Source organism: Hemitrygon akajei, chromosome 5, assembly GCF_048418815.1.
Source record: "Hemitrygon akajei chromosome 5, sHemAka1.3, whole genome shotgun sequence".
Lineage (NCBI taxonomy): Eukaryota > Metazoa > Chordata > Chondrichthyes > Myliobatiformes > Dasyatidae > Hemitrygon > Hemitrygon akajei.
In genome coordinates, this window is record NC_133128.1 from 113,954,681 (window position 1) to 113,967,870 (window position 13,190).

The window sequence follows — 13,190 nt, forward strand, 5'->3', positions numbered from 1 at the left end:
ACAGGTCTGGTTCTGCGTGAACTGGACATGGAGGTCGTCCTCTCGGCCTACGCCGATGATGTACTCCTCATGATGACAGATCCCAATGACCTGCGGAGGATGCGCGAGTGCCAAGAAGTTTTCTTGGCGGCATCCTCCGTTAGGATCAACTGGGAGAAATGTTCTGGACTCTTAGTGGGTCAGTGGCAGGTGGACTCCCTGCCGGAGGAGATGAGAGCTTTTGAGTGGAGCACTAGACATCTCCTCTATCTGGGAGTCTACCTGAGTCCTTCTGGGGAGACCTGGCTGGCGAACTGGCAGGACCTGGAGATGAAAGTCATGGCCCGGCTGGGGCACTGGTCAGGCCTTCTCAGGGTGCTTTCCTATCAAGGCAGGGTGGTGGTCATAAACCAGCTGGTGGCCTCCATGTTGTGGTACCGGATGGTTACCTAGGCCCCTCCTGCCCCGTTTGTTGCGAGAATGCAGAGGAAGTTAGTGGACTTCTTCTGGGGCAACAGGAAACACTGGGTCTCTGCAGCGGTCTTGAGTCTCCCAGTGGGAGAGGGCAGACAGTCGCTGGTGTGCGTTCGAACGCGACTGGCGGCTCTCCGCCTCAGGACTCTGCAGAGATTCCTGTACGCCGAGCACCCTCCCAGGTGGCACGTGTTGGCGACTTTCTTCCTCCGGAGGGGTTGCTGTCTTCACGAAGACATGCGGCTACCGCCACCGGGCGTCAGCCATACTGCTTTGCGGAGTCTGCCCTGCTTCTATCAGGACCTACTGAGAGTCTGGAACATGGTCGCCTCAGGCCGGGAATCCCGTCCTCTGACAGAGGGCGGAGTCCTGGCCGACCCTTGTCCTACCTCAGTGGATGTCGGTGCGGCTCAGGTGTGTGAACCGACTCAGGCCGAGCTGCTTGTCGGGCCGAGGCCCTGCAATCTTCTCCGAGAGCCGTGTCCACACAACTTGAGCCGTCTCTCCTCGACACCCACAGTCCCTTTCAGGGATGCAAGTAGGAGGTATTTGTATGGGCTGCTGCTCCACACCCTCCACTTCCTTACCCTTGTCCACCGTCCCGACACGCCATGGCGGTCGGTCTTTCCACCCGGAGATGAGGAGGGTCCCCACTGCAAGTCCCTTTACGAGGGGGTTCTTCCCATGCACCTGGGGGATCTCGGCTGGAGGATGCTGCATAGAGCGGTGCCCTGCAATAAGTTCTTCAGTTTGTACACGGATCTCCCACCCGCATGTCATTTCTGCGGGCTGGAGGAGACCGTGTACCACATGTACCAGGAGTGTGTGAGGCTGCAGCCTCTTTTTGCGTATTTGCGTGGGCTGCTTCTCGCCTTCTGGCTGCACTTTAGCCCCACCCTATTTATATATGGTCATCCAGTAAGGAAGGGGGCATGGAGGGATGAGGATGTCCTTGTCAACTTGCTCCTGGGGCTGGTGAAAACAGCCATCCATGGGTCTTGGAAACGGGTGGCGGGAGGAGCTGCCCGGGCAGACTGCCTGCCAATGTTTAGGGGGTATGTTTGTGCTCGGGTGAATATTGAAAAGGAACACGCGCAGTCCATGGCGAACTTAGAGGAGTTTCGGGACCGTTGGGCTCCGCGGGGTGTAAATGCCATCATTGATAGAGATGGCAACATTTTGGTGTAATGTCTATAGTCCATTTGTAGTGAAGTAATTGTGTTTGCCACTGTTTGTATATATTGTATAGCACCGATATTTGTAATAAAGTACTTTGTAAAAAAAAAGGGTCAGATACAGAGAGAAGCTCCCTCTACCTTGTCCCATCACACACTCCCAGGGTCAGACAGAATAAAGCTCCTTCTGTACTGTCCCATCACGCACTCCCAGGGTCAGACACAGAGTGAAGCTCCCTCCACACCATCCCATCACACACTCCCGGGGTCAGACACAGAGTGAAGCTCCCTCCACACCATCCCATCACACACTCCCAGGGTCAGACACAGAGTGAAACTCCCTCTACAGTGTCCCATCACACACTCCCAGAGTCAGACAGAGTGAAGCTCCCTCTACACTGTCTCATCACACACTCCCGGGGTCAGACACAGAGTGAAGCTCCCTCCACACCATCCCATCACACACTCCCAGGGTCAGATACAGAGTGAAGCTCTCCCTACAGTGTCCCATCACACACTCCCAGGGTCAGACAGAGTGAAGCTCCCTCTACACTGTCCCATCACACACTCCCAGGGTCAGACAGAGTGAAGCTCCCTCTACACTATCCCATCACACACTCCCAGGGTCAGACACAGAGTGAAGCTCCCTCTACACTGTCCCATCACACACTCCCAGGGTCAGACACAGAGTGAAGCTCCCTCCACACTATCCCATCACACACTCCCAGGGTCAGACACAGAGTGAAGCTCCCTCCACACCATCCCATCACACACTCCCAGGGTCAGACACAGAGTGAAACTCCCTCTACAGTGTCCCATCACACACTCCCAGAGTCAGACAGAGTGAAGCTCCCTCTACACTGTCTCATCACACACTCCCGGGGTCAGACACAGAGTGAAGCTCCCTCCACACCATCCCATCACACACTCCCAGGGTCAGATACAGAGTGAAGCTCTCCCTACAGTGTCCCATCACACACTCCCAGAGTCAGACAGAATGAAGCTCCCTCTACAGTGTCCCATCACACACTCCCAGGGTCAGACAGAGTGAAGCTCCCTCTACACTGTCCCATCACACACTCCCAGGGTCAGACAGAGTGAAGCTCCCTCTACACTATCCCATCACACACTCCCAGGGTCAGACACAGAGTGAAGCTCCCTCTACACTGTCCCATCACACACTCCCAGGGTCAGACACAGAGTGAAGCTCCCTCCACACTATCCCATCACACACTCCCAGGGTCAGACACAGAGTGAAGCTCCCTCTACACTGTCTCATCACACACACCCAGGGTCAGACACAGTGAAGCTCCCTCCACACTATCCCATCACACACTCCCAGGGTCAGACACAGTGAAGCTCCCTCCACACCATCCCATCACACACTCCCGGGGTCAGTCCACAGAGTGAAGCTCCCTCCACACTGTCCCATCACACTCTTTCAGCAGCAGACAGAGGGAACAGACTGGACGCTGGGCCTGTCCTGACAGGGCAGCACCCCCTCAGTGCTGGGCCAGCCACCTCAGCCTAAACTGAGATTTAATCCATGCCGTTCCAATGTGGTGAACCAGCTGTCCCTGAGTCTGATGGCACATGCTTTTGTATCTTCAGATGGGAGGGGTGGGGTGGGAGAGAATGTCCGAAGAGCATGGGGTCTTTCCCATCCCTGAGGATTTTGGATCATTGCAGGAGTTTTGGTGAAGGTGCTCCCAATGTACGGATGGGCAGGGAGTCCTGGTATTCAGATGAATGTGCAGTGATACGTTTCCAAGTTGGGATCTAGTTCACTGTAAGGAGAATGTCCTGAAAGCACATACCACCAGGCTCAAAGACAGGTTTTACCCTGCTGTTATTCATGAGAATGATTCCAGGCATGAAAGGGTTACCGTTTGAGGAATGTCTGGCAGCTCTTGGGCTGTAATCCCTGGAGTTCAGGAGAATGATGGGAGGGATCTCATAGAAACATTCCGAATGCTAAAAGGCCTGAACAGATTAGATATGGCAAAGTTATTTCCCATGATAGGGGAGTCTAGGACAAGAGGGCACGACTTCAGGATTGAAGGATGCCCATTTAGAACAGAGATGCGGAGAAATTACTTTAGTCAAGGGGTGGTAAATCTGTGGAACTTGTTGCCATGAGAGGCTGTGGAGGGCAAGTTTTTGGGTGTATTTAAGGCAGAGGTAGATAGGTTCTTGATTAGCCAGGGAATCACAGGGTATGGGGAGAAGGCAGGGGAACGGGGATGACTGGAAGAATTGGATCAGCACATGATTGAATGGACTCAATGGGCCAAATGGCCTACTTCTGCTCCTATATCTTATGGTCTTATAGTCTTATGGTTATAAAGCTATTGAAGAGTTTCCTAATATAATAGGATGGATTCTTGACTACACAATCTACTCTGACATGGTCATGCACATTGTTTACCTGCACTGCACTTTCTCTGCAGCTGTTACACTTTATTCTGCATTCTTATTGTTTCACTTTGTTCTAGGTTAATGCACCATCTGATCTGTATGAACAGTACACAAGACAAGCTTTTCACTGCATCTCAGTAAATGTGACAATAAGAAATCAATTACCATTTTTACCAATTTCCAACAAAAAATAAAGGGAGTCTGTTTGGTCTCTCATGGTCAGCTCTGGCCAACAATAGTGTTGTTCAGTATGGAAACAGGTCCTTCAGCCCAATTGGTCCACGCTGACCAAGATGCCATTCAAAGCTGTTCCCATTTGCCCATGTTTGACATATATCTCTCTAAACCTTTCCTATCCATTAGGAACAACACGAGAGATTCTGCAGATACAGGATTGTTTAAATAGTCGACGATTCGGGCTGAGACCCTTCATCAGGACTGATGTAGAGTCTCGGCCCGAAACATTGACTATTTACTCTTTTCCATAGATGCTGCCTGACCTGCTGAGTTCCTCCAGCACTTTGTGTGTGTTGCTTTGGATTTCCAGCATCTGCAGATTTTCTCGTGTTTGTACAAGTTTGTTTAATGTCATTTCCAGTACACAAGTATAAAGGAGAAAAAATTATTGTTACTCCGGATCTGATGCAGCACAAAAAAAAACACAAATAAGATAAGGAACACAATAATATTAAAAATCACAATAAATATTAATTCATAAGATAGCTTATATACCGTACATGGATCGATTGCCTGTCCACAAAGTGACGCCATGCACAGAGTGTCTGTACATAAAGTGACTGACGGGAAATGATAAAGTAGTGGTTGTGTGGGTGGAGGTGTTGATCAGCCTTGCTGCTTGGGGAGAGGAACTGTTTTTGAGTCTGGTGGTCCTGGCGTGGATGCTGTGTAACCACCTCCCTGATGGGAGTGGGACAAACAGTCCATGAGCAGGGTGGTGGGATCCTTCATGATATTTCTGGCATTTGTCTGGCTCTTTGATGGCGGGTAGGCTGGTGTCAGTGATTCATTGGGCAGTTCTGACTGCCTGTCGCAGAGCCTTCCTGCCCATTCAGTGCAGCATGCTCAGTCTTGAGCAACACACAGCAGGTCAGGCAGCGTATCTGGATCGGAATAAACAGTCAACGTTCGGGGACAAGACCCTTCACTAGGACTGGAAAGGAAAGGGGCAGAAGCCAGAAAGAGAAGGTGGGGGGGGGGAAGGAATACAAGCTGGGTGGTGTTAGATGTGAGGGGGGGTGAAGCAAGAAGCCAGGAGTTTGCCCCACTCCCATCGGGGAAGGGACTGCGCAGCATCCATGCCAGGACCACCAGACTCGAAAACAGTTACATTCCCCAAGCAGCAAGGCTGATCAACACCCCCACCCACTAACCCACCCTCCACACCCCCCAGCACCACTACTTTATCATTTTCTGTTAGTCACCTAATGTACAGACACTCCTGTGCCTAGCGTCACTTTACGAACGTACAGTCAATCCACCTACAGTACCTTGGAAAAGTATTCAGCCACCAACCCTTTGTTCACATAATTAAGTATTACAACTTGGGATTTTGATGAATTTAACTGAGAATTTTTATTTGTGAATCATGTGCTCCTTTTTCACAGTAGAGCTCTAAAAAGAGGAAAAATTGTAAAGCATGAAAAACTAAAAATTCAGAAACTGAAAGGTCAGCAGTTTAAAGACATTTATCCCCCTTTGCTCAGAACTTAGTTGATTCGCCTCTTGCAGCTATTACAGGCAGTAGTCTTTTTGGATAAGTCTCTATTAGTTTTGTACAACGTGTCAAACTCTGCCAGGTTAGTTGGGTAGCGGCAGTGGACAGCAATCCTGAGGTCTTGCCAAAGATGCTCAATCAGGTACTGAGCTCCGAGGTATGTTCAGCGCCTTTGAGATGGTCCTGTACCCTTCCCCAGATTAGTGTTTCTCTGTTATCATTTTCCTAACTTGCCTTGAATGCCCTTTTGTCTTCATTTTGGTTTTGTCTGCTGAAAATCTACCATAATGTTGGACCTTACAGGAAGCGGGGTTATTTATTCTTATGAATTAATGAAAACAGGTGATCCTTCAATTCTCTGCATCAACAAACTGGGAGAGTTGGTAATGTAATACAGTATCTGAGAAAAGTTAGTGCAGTAATTACAAAAGGGATGAGTACTTCTCTAGCCTCACAATTTTGATTTATAATTTTTAGTAAATTGCTAACAGGTCTGAAATTTTTCTTTTGATTTGACATGTTTTATAAATTAGCTCAAAAAAATCGTACTGCAATAAATGTTTAACGAGACAGTAAGATCTGAAAGTAGCAGTGGCGGCTGAATACTTTTTCCAAGGCACTGTATATAAGTCATCTCAAGCATTTGTATTTATTGCAACACACACAGAATGCTGGAGGATATGTTGGATTTCTAGCATCTGCAGATTTTCTCGTTATTTATATTTATCGTTTTTAAAAAATTATTATTGTGTTCTTTATCTTATTGTGGATTTTTAGCTGAAGCAGATCTGGAGTAACAATTATTTTGCTCTGCTTTACCTTTGTTTACTGGAAATGACATTAAACAATCTAGAATCATTGGTGACCTGGAGGGGAAAGCTTCTCTAAAAATGAGTAATGAGTGAAAACCGCTCCACACTGCCACTGGGTGGACAGAGGTTGCTACTCCATATCAGCTCAGTTTTGAGGGTGTTCCCACCAGATATATAGCACAGAAGCTGGCCCTCCGGATCACCAAGCCCCCAATGACCCTTTCATCCATCTCCACTAATCCCATTTCCCTGTATTCTTTCATACCTCTCTTACTTATGTGCACTCACCACAACTCTGAACTGATTCTATGACCTAGAGACTCATCTTTAAGGATTGGTACATGCATGGGACATTTATGGTTCAGGGGTAGGTCGATGGGACAAGGCAGAATAACAGTTCACTTCAATGAAATAGGCAGAAGGGCCCATTTCTGTGCTGTAGTGCTCTATGACACAATGACCCTTACAACTCATGTTCTTAAAATTATACTTATTTACTCAGATTGTCTTCTTTTTTGCACATTGGTTGTCAGTCTTTGTTTATATATAATTTTTCAGAAATTCTATTGCATTTCCTTTTTTCCTGTAAATGCCTGCAAGAAAATGAATCTCAAGGTGGTATATGGTAACATTTGGTAGCATTTGGTAATAAATTAACTTCGAGCTTAAATGTAGGAATTGTATCTGACTCCGTCAACTCCTCTGGCAGAAAGTACCAGATATCAAGAAAAGTTCACCGTTCAAAGTAAAGTTTATTATCAGAGTACATACACGTCACCACTTACAACCCTGAGAGTCTTTTTCCTGTGGGCATACTCAGCAAATCTACAGAACAGTGACTGTAAACAGGGTCAATGAACCACAAACTGTGCAAATGCAAATATAAATAAATAGCAATAAATAACGAGAGCATGAAATAACAAGATAAAGAGTCCTTAAAGTGAGATCATCGGTTGTGGGAACACCAGAAATAGAATGAGTGTAGTTATTTCCTTTTGTTCAAGAGCCTGAGGGGTAGTAACTGTTCTTGAACCTGGTGGTGCAAGTTCTGAGGCACCTGCACCTTCCACCTGAAGGGAGCAGCAAGAAAAGAGTATGGCGTGGGTGGTAAGGAACTTTGATGATGGATGCTGATGTTCTATGGCAACATTTCATGTAGGTGTGATCAATGGTTGAGAGGGTTTACCCGTGATGTACTGTGGTGAATACACTGCCTTTTGTAGGATTTTCTGTTCAAAGATATTGGTGTTCCCATACCAGGCCGTAATGCAGTTAGTTAGTACACTTTTCACTACACTCCTGTAGAAGTTTACCAAGGTTTTTAACGACACACTGAATCTCTGCAGACTCCTGAGGAAGTAGAGGTGCTGTCGTGCTTCCTTTGCGAGTATATTTACATAATGATCTTCTGAGATAGTGACACCCAGGAATTTAAACTTACTGACCCTCTCCACCTCTGATGATTACTGGCTCATGGACCTCTGGTTTCCCTCTCCTGAAGTCTACAATCAGTTCCTTGGTCCTATTGCCATTGAGTGAGAGGTTGTTGTTGTTACACCACTCAGCCAAGATTTCATTCTCCCTCCTGTATGCTGATTCATCACCTCCTTTGATACAGCCCACAACCATGGTGTCGTCAACAAACTTGTATATGGGTTGGAGCTGTATGTAGCCATATAGTCATAAGTGTAAAGCAAGTAGAGCAGGGGACTAGGTACACATCCCTGAGGTGCTCCTGTGCTGATGAAGATCGTGGAGGAGATGCTTTTATCAGTGTGAACTGACTGGGGTCTACAAGTGAGGAAATCCAGGATCCAATTGCACAAGGGGGTACTGAGGCCCAGGTCTTGGAGTTTACTGATTAGTTTTGAGAGGATGATGGTGTTAAATACTGAGCTGTAATTGATAAAAAGCATCCTGATGTTTGCATCTTTGCTGTCCAGATGTTCCAGAACCCCTTGTGTAAAAAAAAGGTTGCCCTCAGATCCCCTTTAGAACTCTTTCCTCTCACCTTAAGTCTATGCCTTGTATTCTGTATTCTGTTTTACTTTCTACTACTTCAATGTTCATACATCAGGAATGATCTGTGTGAGGTATCCAAAGCAAAGCTTTTCACTGTATCTGAGTACAGGTGATGATAATAAACTAACCAGCAATAAACCAATCTAATTATCAAGCTTTAACTTTGAAATTACCTGCCAGAGGTTGAGGTGTGTTGGGCCCAGTATTAATGTCTTTCATCCGGTTTTGGTTTTTCAGGTTCTGGTCTTGTGAGTACTCCATGACTGGCCCATAGCGGTTGCCATGGTCACTGGGATAGTCCTGGTCGATGATCCCATCAAGTCCAGCCCTCCTCTGAAGGCTCCTCTCCTCATCGCCGCCCAGCTCCAACATGTTCCCGCCCTGTTCAAACACACGGGACCCATTAGCTGCTGACTGAGTGCTGAGAAATTGTAATAGCCTATCCCGTCTGTACTGGACATCTAACCGCATCCCATCTCGATAAGGTCATAAGACATAAGGGCAGAATTAAGCCGTTACATCATTGCTGATTTATTACCCCTCTTAAAACCACTCTTCTGTCTTCTCCCCATAACCTTTGACACCCTGACTAATCAAGAACCTATCAATCTCCACTTTAAATATACCCAATAACTTGGCCTCCAAAGCTGTCTGTGGCAATGAATTCCAAAGAATCACCACCCTCTGGAAAAGTAATTCTTCCTCATCTCTGTAAAAAGGGACATCCTTGCATTCTGAGGCTGAGCCCTCTGGTCTGAGACCCCCCCCTCCCCCACTATAGGAATGATCCTCTCCACATCTACTCTAATGAGTTTTAATATTTGACAGATTTCAATGAGAGTCTCCCCCTCCCCATTCTTCTAAACACTAACAAGTACAGGCACAGAGCCATCAAATGCTCCTCATATGTTAACCCTTTAATTCCCAGGAAAATTTTCATGAACCTCCTCTGGACCCTCTCCAATGACAACATATCGTTTCTTAAATCATGGACCCAAAACTGCTCACCGTATTTCATAATTACATACTTGCTTTTATATGCTAGTCCTTTTTGAAATGAATGCTAACATTGCATTTACCTTCCTCACCACAGACTCAACCTGCAAGTTAACCTTAGATAATCCTGCACGAAGACTCCCAAGTCCCTTTGCACCTCTCATTTCTGATTTCCTCCCTGTTTAGAAAATAGTCTACTAATTTCTACTCATTAGTCACTTTATTAGGTGCCTTCTGTGCCTAATAAAGTGGCCACTGTGTGTATGTTCGTGGTCTTCTGCTGCTGTAGCCCATCCACTTCGAGGTTCGATGTGCTGTTTATTCAAACGTGCTCTTCTTCACACCACCGTTATAACACATGGTTATTTGAGTTACTGTCACCTTCCTGTCAGCTTGAACCAGTCTAGCCATTCTCCTCTGACCGCTCTCATTAACATGCCCAAAAAACTGCCATTCACTGGAAATTGTTTTGATTTTTGTTTTGTACCATTATCTGTAAACTCTGTTGTGCATGAAAATCCCAGGAGGTCGGTAATTCCTGAGATACACAACCTCGTCTGGCACAAGCATGGCCAAAGTCACTTAGTCACATTTCTTCCCCATTCTGATGTTTGGTCTGAACAACAACTGAACCTCTTGACCATGTCTGAATGCTTTTATGGTTTGAGCTGTTGCCACATGATTGGCTGATTAGATGTTTGCATTAACGAGTAGGTGTACAGTTGTACCTAATAACGTGATCACGGAGTGTAATCCTTCTACCAAAGTGTAGGACCAAAAACTTTCCTACGCTGTATTCCATCTGCCACTTCTTTGCCCATTCCTCTAATCTGTCCAAGACCTTTTGCTAATTCCCTGCTTCCTCAACACTACCTGCCCCTCCACCTACCTTCATATCATCATCAAATTTCACTACAAAGCCATGAATTCCAGCATGCAATCATTGACATATAACGTGAAAAGAAGTAGTCCCAACAATGACCCCTGTGGAATACCACTAGATATCGGCAGCAAGCCAGAAAAGCCCCCCTTTACCCCCACTCTTTGCCTTCTGCCAGTCTGACAATTTTCCATCCTATCGTTGTGTGTAACCAAGAGACAATGAGTACAACTATGCGGTTCCCTGAGAGGTAGACAAGATGGCAGTTTTTAGCATGTTGGCCTTCATTGAGTAGAAAAGTTGATACAGTTTTACAAGACACTGGTGAGGTTGCACTGGGAGTATTGTATTCAGTTTTGTTTGCCCTGCTATGGGAAAGATGTCATTTAAACTGGAAAGAGCACAGAAAAGATTTACAAAGATGTTGCCATATCTCGTGGGTCTAAATTAAAGAGAGGCTAGGACTTTATACCTTAGAGTGTAAGAGGCTGAGAGGCAACCTGCATAAAATCATAAGGGGCACAGATAGGGTGAATGCACACAGTCCTTTCCCCTGGGTTGTAGAATCAAGAACTAGTGGACATAGGTTTAAGGTACGGGGGGACACATTTAATGGTGGTACAGTAGCATAACACTTTATAGCACCAGCTGTAAGAAAGGGTTCAATTCCCACTGCTGTCTGTAAGGAGTTTGTATGCTCTCCCATGACCTCTTGCGTTTCCTCCAGATGCTCTGGTTTCCTCCCAAAATCCAAAGTTTACGGTTAAGTTTGGGGAGTTGTGGGCATACGGGTTGGAGCTGGAAGCATGGTGACAATTGCAGACTGCACCCAGCACATTTCGGACTGTGTTGGTCATTGGATCAAATGACATAATTTACTGTACGTTTCAATGTTCATATAACAAATGAAGCTAATTTTTATCTTTATAAACACAAGACATTCTGCAGATACTGAAGATCTAGAGTAACACACACAAAAATGCTCGACAAACTCAGCAGTTCAGGCAGCATCTGTAGAGAGGAATCTAGAAAGTTGATATTTCAGGCCGAGTCCCTTCATCAAGACATCATTTTGATCTTGCACCTTTCAACTGTAACACTTTACTCTGCATTCTTTTACTGTTTTCCCTTGTACTACCTCAGTGTAATAAAGTGATCTTTCTGGATGGCATGGAAAACAAACATTTTCACTGTACTTGGTACATGTGACAATAAGAAACCAATTTATCATTCCCACAAAATGGTCACAGATGGAAAAGTCTTCCAGCTTCATTACCTAAAGCCAAATCCAGAAATGCCACTCATGTAGTTGGGCTGGTGATATACAGGTGGGTAAGGATCTCCAGAAATTAATCTGCAAAGTTTCACTTCAGGAAATCATTCCTTCTCACAACTATTTCTTTAAGTTATTCCCTCTGCCCCTATCCATCTGTGTAACAGAACTGAATGGTCTCAAGTTCATACTTTACTTACCTCAAGGGAGGTGGTAATTCAGCCCATCGAGTCTATGCAGACTCGCAGAGAAATTCCAATCCCTAGTTACTTCCTCGTGATCAACTTACTCTCACATCTCCATCAGCCCGGGATGCAGGAGGAACATATAGGTGAAACCCACACGGTTACAGAGAGAACATAAAAATGCCGCACAACCGGCGCCAGACCTCCCTCTGCAACTGGACCCTCAACTCCCTAACTGGAAGATCATAATCTGTGTGGATTAGAAATAACATCTCCACCTTGCTGACAATTAACACTGGTGTTCCAAAGAGGGTGTGTGTTTAGCCCACTGCTCTACTCTCTCTCCACCCATTATTGTGTAGCTCAAACAGCATCTGATGATACAACCATTGTTGACAGAATTTCAGATGGTTATGAAAGGGCATACAGGGATGAAAGGGAGTGAGATATACCAGCTAGTTGAGTGGTGTTGCAGCAACAATCTTACACTCAACATCCGTAAGACCAAAAAACTGATTGTGGACTTTAGGAAAGTTAAGACGAAGGAACACAAACCAATCCTCATAGAGGGATCAGGAGTGGAGAGAGTGAGCAGTTTCAAGTTCCTGCGTGTCAGTACCTCTGAGGACCTAACCAGAACGCAACATATTGATGCAGCTATAAAGAAGGCGAAGTAAGTTACAGAAACTTGTAAAGTTAGTCAACTCCATCATGGGTACCAGCCTACGTAGTATCCAAAACACGCTCAAGGAGCAGTGCCTTAGGAAGGCAACGTCCATCATTAAGGATCCCCACCACCCAGGATGTGCCCTCCTCACACTGTTACCATCGGAAAGGAGATGCAGAAGCTTGAAGGCACACACTCAGCGATTCAGGAACAGCTTCTTCCTCTCTGCCGTACAATTGCATGGAACCTATGAACACTACCTCACGACTTCATTATTTCCGTTATTTTTGCACTACTTATTTTAACTTAACTATTTAATAGACTATATATATATATATATATAATGTAACTCTTTTTCCATCTATATTTATTTGTCATGTATTTCATTGTACTGCTTCCATTAACAAATTTTGCAACATATGCTGGTGATATTAAATCTGATTCTGATGCCCATCTAATCTAGTCCATTTGCCTATATTTTGCCCATATCTTCCTAAAGCTTTCCTTTGCACATACCAGTCCAAGTGTCTTTTAAATGCTGTTATTGTACTCAGCCACTTCCTCTGGGAGCCCA

The 13,190-nt window shown here is 45.7% G+C and overlaps 1 protein-coding gene across 5 annotated transcripts in view; it reads right to left on the reverse strand.

Annotated features, from left to right (window-relative positions):
* The window catches only part of ptprna (protein tyrosine phosphatase receptor type Na), a 229,234-nt gene that overhangs the window by 157,192 nt on the left and 58,852 nt on the right, over window positions 1-13,190 (reverse strand). For all 5 annotated transcript variants that reach the window (XM_073046219.1, XM_073046221.1, XM_073046223.1 and 2 more), the window contains exon 6: window positions 8,789-8,996. In XM_073046219.1, coding sequence (XP_072902320.1) covers window positions 8,789-8,996 — 208 coding nt within the window. The remainder of the gene's footprint in view (window positions 1-8,788; window positions 8,997-13,190) is intronic.